The sequence below is a fragment of the Bos indicus x Bos taurus genome, chromosome 3 (genome assembly GCF_003369695.1).
Source record: "Bos indicus x Bos taurus breed Angus x Brahman F1 hybrid chromosome 3, Bos_hybrid_MaternalHap_v2.0, whole genome shotgun sequence".
Classification (NCBI taxonomy): Eukaryota; Metazoa; Chordata; class Mammalia; order Artiodactyla; family Bovidae; genus Bos; species Bos indicus x Bos taurus.
In genome coordinates this window covers 77,317,901-77,325,385 of record NC_040078.1, presented here as the reverse complement: position 1 = coordinate 77,325,385, position 7,485 = coordinate 77,317,901, and the positions used below count along the sequence as shown (strand labels likewise).

Sequence of the window (7,485 nt, the reverse complement as noted above, 5' to 3'; positions counted from 1 at the left end):
CTGCCTTCTAACCTCCCACCCACTATTCTTTCTCTGCTGTATTACGTTGCCTTTCCAATGGCAGAGTTAAAGTACAATGACACAGTCTACTTGGGGAACTGGGCATAGGAGGGGAGTCATAGTCTACGTCTAAATCATTTAACTTGCCCCACACACACACGCTTTTTGCCACACATGCCATCCAGTGGAGGTTAACCATGCAGTGCAGAAAATGTTACCCTATTTCCAGAAATATATACTGCCCCCAAAACTTTGATGGCAAAATATTTTAATTTTTCATAAAGCTATTTCCCCCCACCCCATAGACACAACTCAAAAAAAAGAATCTGCATGCATGTGTTCCGGCTGAGCAGGAGGACGAGGTGTGCATACACATACATGCATATACATACAGGTTTATTTAAATGATCAGATCTACACTTGTGGAGGCTGTTTGAAGCATCTTATCAAAAGAAAACACATTTTAAGCAAGAGGTTAAAAAAGTTTTTTAGACCCAAAGGCCATTTAATACAATAAATCCTACTTGGATAGTTTAGCAAACATTTTTTTTAAAACCCACATCCAACAGACTGGTTAGTATTGGATACACAGATTTGGTTTCAAAGCTGAAATGCCCCTGGTGTAATAGATCTTCTCATGAAATTCGGTTATTTTATATTATGCCTTAAAAAATAGGGACACATATCGATTGACAACTTAAATATTAACTCAATAGGCTACCTGGTGATATAAATAGGGAAAAAAGTGGTCATGGATTAGGAGTGAGAAGACTATGACACCAGCCCATCTTGGACTGCAAAGAATGTTAAACTCTATCCTAGAACCTAAAAACAAGAAAAAAAGGAGTCAAATATTCCACTCCATATAGACCCCATCTGGCCCAAACCATTCCCCAAGGAGTGCACCCCCAACACATGAGGTTTACTAACCACCTGCTACAGATGTTACTATGTCACTAATTAACAATGATCACAGAAAATGTGTCATACCAGAGGTTTTGTTATCATACACAACACATTAGTGGCTGCAGGAGTCTGTCTCCGGGAACTACTTGTCAGAAGGCAAGCTGACAAATGTCCACACCACTGGTCCAAGAAACCACAGCTAAGAGACAGAGCGTTCGTTGGCATGTGGAGCTCTCTGGCACGCTTCCCGTTCTAGTAAAAATGGCTGGGATGTGGCGGGAAGTCCCAGTCAGGTGGAATCCTCCTACTCCTGGGCCTCCTTGCGGGTCAACTTGTAGATCTCAGTGGGCCCGTCCACGTGGGTGATAGTGGTGGTGAGCTGGAGTTCTTCCCCACTGTGTACACCCAGATCACCTGAAACAGGGATTTTGGTATTAGATGTGATCAAGGAGGAAGGAGAAAGCAGGGATTCTCCTCACTAACAGCTCCCCAACCAGACCTCTTTCACATTCAGAGCTTAGAGAGAAAACTTATGGCACAGATACCTAAAATTGGGGCTGACTCCCACCCTTTGTACTCGGACTTGGCAGTAATTTCTTAACATTTTTGTCTTCCAAGAAAGATTTTAATAACAGATGAGTCAGCTTAGTGCTTATATTATTCATAGTAATTATTAACATTTAATGAGAGCTTACTTTGTGCCTAGTGCTATTCTCAACACTTTATACATGATCTTTGTCAAATGCTTCAGCTGTTTCTGCATCTATTGAGATGATCATGTGGTTTTGCCCTCTGAGGCAGGCACTCTGGTCTTGCCAGCTTTATAGGTGAGGAAGCTGGGAGGGAGGCCAGGAAGAGGTGCAGACACATGATGGAGACAGGAAGGAAGGTCTGATTCCAAGACCACATACACATTTGCTGTGAATAATTTACAAAGCAGCTATGCCATGTGAAGGCAAAGAAAACCTGCCTATATTTACCAAAAGATTGGATAGGGTACTACATGTAATGCCTTTAGGAATAATTAGGGGGTTTCTCTACCAAGGAAAAAAGTACCAGAAATGTGCTCTGAATTTTCTGCTGCCTCCAGGATTCTACACAACACCAGTGTTTTGGAGTCATCTCCAGTGAACACAGGTACTCCTCTGCTAAAATGGCATAATGTGGCCTCTTTTCAACTATCAGGAGAAAAATAAGTTTCTGTGTTAAACCCTTAAAGTCTGCTACCTGCCATGAGACATTTAAGTGAATATATAACTGCACGCATGCTTAATTGCTTCAGTCATGTCCGACTCTTTGCAACACCATGGACTGTACTCCGCCAGGCTCCTCTGTCCATGGGATTTCCCAGGCAAGAATACTGGAGTGGGTTGTCATTTCCTTTTCTGTGAATATATAACTGGCAAAGGGAAAACGAAAAAACCCACACCCAATGCTTCTCAGTTAGACTGTGTATGGGGTGCATGTATATAGTCATATTTGCAGAGAGGGGGACTGGAGAACAAGAGGTTATGGTTATACCTGGGATTTTTATACTTACACATGTACACATATGATTTCATAGTTTTGAGGATTAAAATTTTTCCTAGTTCAAAGCATGGAATTAAATACACAAGCTCTGTTTTCCATTGGGATTCCATACCTTTACTTAGAAGAAAGCTCTAGTCTGACCCTCAGGACTAACATCTTGTCAGTAGTTTAGGACCTGCTGCGAATCCATGAATCTGAAGGCCTTAGGAACCCAGGGACCACCCACTCACTGGCCCTGCAGGCTGCCTGGCTGGTGCCCTTCATGAGTGCCACACGGTGTTAGGTTTTCACTGTAGACCCTCGGAGGCTGCGGAACTACATCAGTCTTATGAAGTGCTGGCATGGCAGCTCTCTACCCAGGAGAATCCTTCGTCCTAGAAGGAGGGTCATTAGTGTTGCAGAGACAGCTAATGGCAATTTGGGGCTGTACTAGCAAGTAGCCCACCACCTTCCTCTTTAGTATAGTGGTGAGTATCCCCACCTGTCACGTGGGAGACCAGGGTTCGATTCCCTGATGGGGAGGCAACATGCCCTTTTGGGCTTCCCTGATAGCTCAGCTGGTAAAGAATCTGCCTGTAATGCGAGATACTCTGGTTTGATTCCTGGGTCAGGAAGTTCTCCTGCAGAAGGGATAGGCTACCCACTTCAGTATTTTTGGGCTTCCCTGGTGGCTCAGATGGTAAAGAATCTGCCTGCAATGAGGAAGACCTGGGTTCGATCCTTGGGTTGGGACAATTCCCTGGAGGACGACATGGCAACTCACTCCAGTATTCTTGCTTAGAGAATCCCTATGGACAGAGGAGCCTGGTGGGCTACAGTCCACAGGGTTGCAGAGTCGGACATGACTGACTTAGCACAGTACAGCAAGTATCCCATCAAAGGACAGGGGTTGGAGCAGGTACCAGAGGGGTGTCGATTCAGCCTCCAACACTCCTGACCCTTGGCACAGCACTAATAAGTGGAAAGTCTGCCTAAAGGTTTTACACAGAGCTTCGTGGGGCCACGAAGAGCCTTTCCCAGGTCACTAACTTGTTCTCTCACTGCTGCAACTTCTGGCTCACTCCTCATTCAAGAATAGGTATAAATCTCAAATTTCTTGCTCAAAGCTAGTTCTGAATTTGCATATCTGGCTGAACCACCAAAACTTCAAAGCAGATTCCATGATCTGCATGTCTGAAAGTCATCAAAATTTCAAAGAGAGTCCTGACCACCCGAGTAGACCCATTAACAGCTCCAAGTGTTTACCTAAGAAATCCCTTTCATTGAAGACTTCTTGGAAATAGACATAGAGTGTAATTCTACTTCAGTTTTGAACCGAAGGTGCCAAGTATTTAAGCTTAAAATGTGATTCCAATTAGCAGGTCCTAGAAAATGTGTCTAACCCTACAGATTACATCACACGAATAACAAAATTACTTGTTTTTTTTTTTTTTTTTTTAACAAATATTGTCCTATGTTGACTCTATTCTAAACACTTTATAAATATTAATGCATTTAATCCTCATTACCAACCCTTTGATAGAGGTACTATTTCATCATCCTCATTCTTTTGAAGAAGAAACTGAGGCAGAGAGAGGTCAAGTAACTTTCCCGAGGCCCAAGTTGATAACAGGATGTGGTGTTGAAACTGGAGCAATGAGGCTCCAGAATCCAGGCTCCTCAACCTTAAGCTATGCTGACTCTGAAATATTCAAGTTTCCAACTGCCATTGAGACTACGGGTGAAGTATGAGTCCCTGTGCGATGCATTACCATCATAAATATATACATACAACAACTTGGATGAATTGTTCAGCATATTAATTTTGCTTTTGCATCTGATGAAAGAGAATTTATAGCACACAACATCAGTGTGTTGATAGTAAAGAGAGCTATTATTTATGAGTATTTACCATATACACGATTAGGGGCTTAGCATGCCCAGTATTTCCTACTAAGATGTGAAGACACCGAGGCTCAAAGAGGCAATGAATTTCTATAATGTGACCAGGATTGCTCCCGGCAGAGCTGGAATGAGAGCCCAGATCAATGGGATTCTGGCTAGCAAAATCTATGATCATGCACGGTTTTACTGTACCATGAAGGCCAACATTTTCCCCTTAGGGAACGGATGGGAATATGGCAGTGACATAGCAGGAGTGGGGATCCCATCAAACTCCCTCTTCTGCCAAGGTCTCACTCCATCTGTTACCCTCCCTCCCTCAGCTTCTGCTGCTCAGCACACAAACATGCTTGAAGTCTTTTCCCTTCCAAGACAAAAAAAAAGCCCTTCCAAAAATGTGATATGTTGTTTATTAGGAAGGAAGGGCAGAATAAATGGAAAAGAATAAATTATGAAAGGAAAAAAAAAGAATTCTTTAGTTTGCAGTAAGTCTCTTTCCCTAGTTATGATGTCAATTCATCTCAGCTAATCAAGAATAAGATGAAGGCTTATTTTGAACCATTGTGAAATGAGACCAATCTCTGGCATTGAATGTAATCTCAAAGGACTATCAGTGGATCCATATCACATCCATGGATATGCAGCTGCTGCTGGATTTTAACTGCCTGGAATGCATACTGGGGATGTAGAAAGCTATACAAAATGCACTCTAATGATATAATAATGAGCACAGCTTCCTAAGATTGGCAGCATTCTAGTGACAATCATTTGTATGTCTCTGGATACTTTAGTCAAAAGAAGGGGAACTTCTAATTGAATTTCAAGGCTGTTTCACAAATTTGGGAGAGAGCCACCGTTTTCTAATATTAATAAGGGCTACCTAATTCTGTCCTCACAAGCACTAGGGTAAATTAACACCTCATTATGCAGATGTGGAAGCCAGACAACTCTTACACCATGAGTTCATATTTATTTCTTGAGGTCACAGTATATATTGGAGTCAGGATTCCAAACCATCTGTGTCCTCTTCGAGACTTTATGTTCTTTCTCTAACACCCCTGCCTTTTCTGTGGAATTTTTTTCCCACAACAAATCTCCTCCTATTCACCTTCAAAGCTAAGCTCAAATGATAATGATGTCCCTAGTTCATGGCAAAATGAAAAAAATCAAGGCACGAGTAATGTTTGTAAAGCGAAATTATTTCCATATCAAGGACTGTTGTTTACTCTTAAGATTACATTCTTTCTGCATTTTGGGTGTTAACAAACTGGTGAATGGTGGGTTTTCTAAATCTTAAAAAAAAATTTTTTTTTCTCTTTTTTTAAAGAATGTAAATCACCAGGACAGTATCTGGTATGTAGTTAAGTGATCATTAAAATACCCACTGAGTCCATGGGATTCTCCAGGCAAGAATACTGGAGTGGGTTACCATGCCATCCTCCAGGGGATCTTCCTGACTCAGGGATCGAACCCCACATCTCTTAGTCTCCTGCACTGGCAGGCTGTTCTTTACCATTAGCGCCACCTGGGAAGCCCAAATAATTGGTTTGTCTAAAAATAAATTTTTGGATTGATTGGCTATTGAATGGACAGTTCACAGCCAGAAAACTTTAAATAAAAATGCATCTTAAGGGAAAAAAAATAAAATAAAATAAAATACCCACTGAGATGTCCTAGCATGGGCTGGTCCAGCTGCTCCCTGCTCTGCCTGGTTTCTCGTCCCACACCCCAAAACTGGTGTTCCCCACCAGGGTTTAGGGACAAACATGCAGCTAGAAAACAGGTGTGCTTTGGGAGGACTCAGCCTTTGTGATCCCTTCTGGGCAATAAGGCAGAGTGAGATCTTGGTGACACAGGGTTCAGGAACCCTGGGTCCAGCCATCTCTCAATTCCTTTCAACCATCAAGACAGTTTATAACAGGCTTGAAGTGTGCCATTTCCTGTCTCCAGACACTCAGCACCAGGCCTAAGAAGGGAACACATAAAGCCAGGACATTTTGCGTGCAGTCTTAGCATGATGGCTGGAATCATATGCCATCCCTATTCATTTGTTGAAGTCCTATTTCCCAGTACCTCAGGATGTGAGTATTTAGACACAGGGTCTTTAAGGAGGTGACTAGTTTAAAATGAAGCCGCTGGGGTGAACCCTAATCCAATGTAACCATAATGCTATGTTTTTTCCAGCAGTCATGTACAGATGTGAGAATCGGACCATAAAGAAGGCTGAGCATCCAAGAGAATTGATGCTTTCGAACTGTGGTGCTGGAGAAGACTCCTGGGAGTCCCTTGGACAGCAAGGTGATCAAATCAGTTAATCCAAGAGGAAATCAACCCTGAACTGGAAGGAGTGATGCTGAAGCTGAAGCTCCAACACTTTGCCACCTGATGTGAAGAGCCAACTCATCGGTAAAGACCCTGATGATGGCAAAGGTTGAGGGCAGGAAGAGAAGGAGGTGACAAAGGATGAGATGGTGGGATGGTATCATTGACTCAGTGGACATGAGTTTGAGCAAACTCTAGGAGATGGTGAAGGACAGGGAAGCCTGGCGACCTGTAGTCCATGGGATCACAGAGTCTAACACAACTTAGCAACTGAACAACTTCTCATGAGAAAAAGAAATTAGGATATAGACACACACGGGGGGAGAACATGTGAAGACACAGGATGTCAAGCCTCACTTCAGAATCTGAGTCCAGTCCAGGGGGCAAGACCCAGGCCATCACTGCTCACAGACATCAAGGGGAAGCCAGGGAAACCATGGGTGTGAGCATGTTATCTAACACACAAGCAGGGGAAAGATCGCAATAAAAAGCAGCCACTGTTTAAGCCTCACAACTCAGACCAAACATTTACTGAGGCAACAAAGGCCAAAGCCACCTTTTCCTGTGAAACAAGCAGCTGGAGACCTCAGGGGCCTCCAGAAGCTAAACTGACACCAAGCGGTAGCTCCGAAGGCATGGGGCCCGGGCTTGCTGCTGTGGCTTCCAAAAGAAAGGGTGTGTCAGACAGAAGCCATTCAGTACAAACAGAAATAGAAAGGAACCTGTCGGCAACTAGTGTCTCCTGTTCCCTATGTCATCCAGTCAGGAATTCCATTTCTTACTTTTTCTCTAAAACCTTCTGACAAGAACTTCGTAGACGAAATAACACAAAAATGAAACCTAGTA

The 7,485-nt window shown here is 43.0% G+C and overlaps 1 protein-coding gene and 1 non-coding gene across 5 annotated transcripts in view; one reads left to right on the top strand and one right to left on the bottom strand.

Annotated features, from left to right (window-relative positions):
• Positions 1–379: 379 nt before the first annotated feature.
• WLS (Wnt ligand secretion mediator) overlaps positions 380–7,485 on the bottom strand; it is a 116,538-nt gene continuing 109,432 nt past the window's right edge. The window contains exon 12 of one of the 4 annotated variants that reach the window (XM_027536936.1): positions 380–1,320. In XM_027536936.1, coding sequence (XP_027392737.1) covers positions 1,211–1,320 — 110 coding nt within the window. In that variant the 3' untranslated portion in view covers positions 380–1,210. The remainder of the gene's footprint in view (positions 1,321–7,485) is intronic. The other 3 variants (XM_027536938.1, XM_027536937.1, XM_027536935.1) reach the window with 3 other exon arrangements.
• On the top strand, positions 2,887–2,958 carry TRNAD-GUC. The gene has a single exon. It is a non-coding gene; the product is annotated as a tRNA-Asp (tRNA).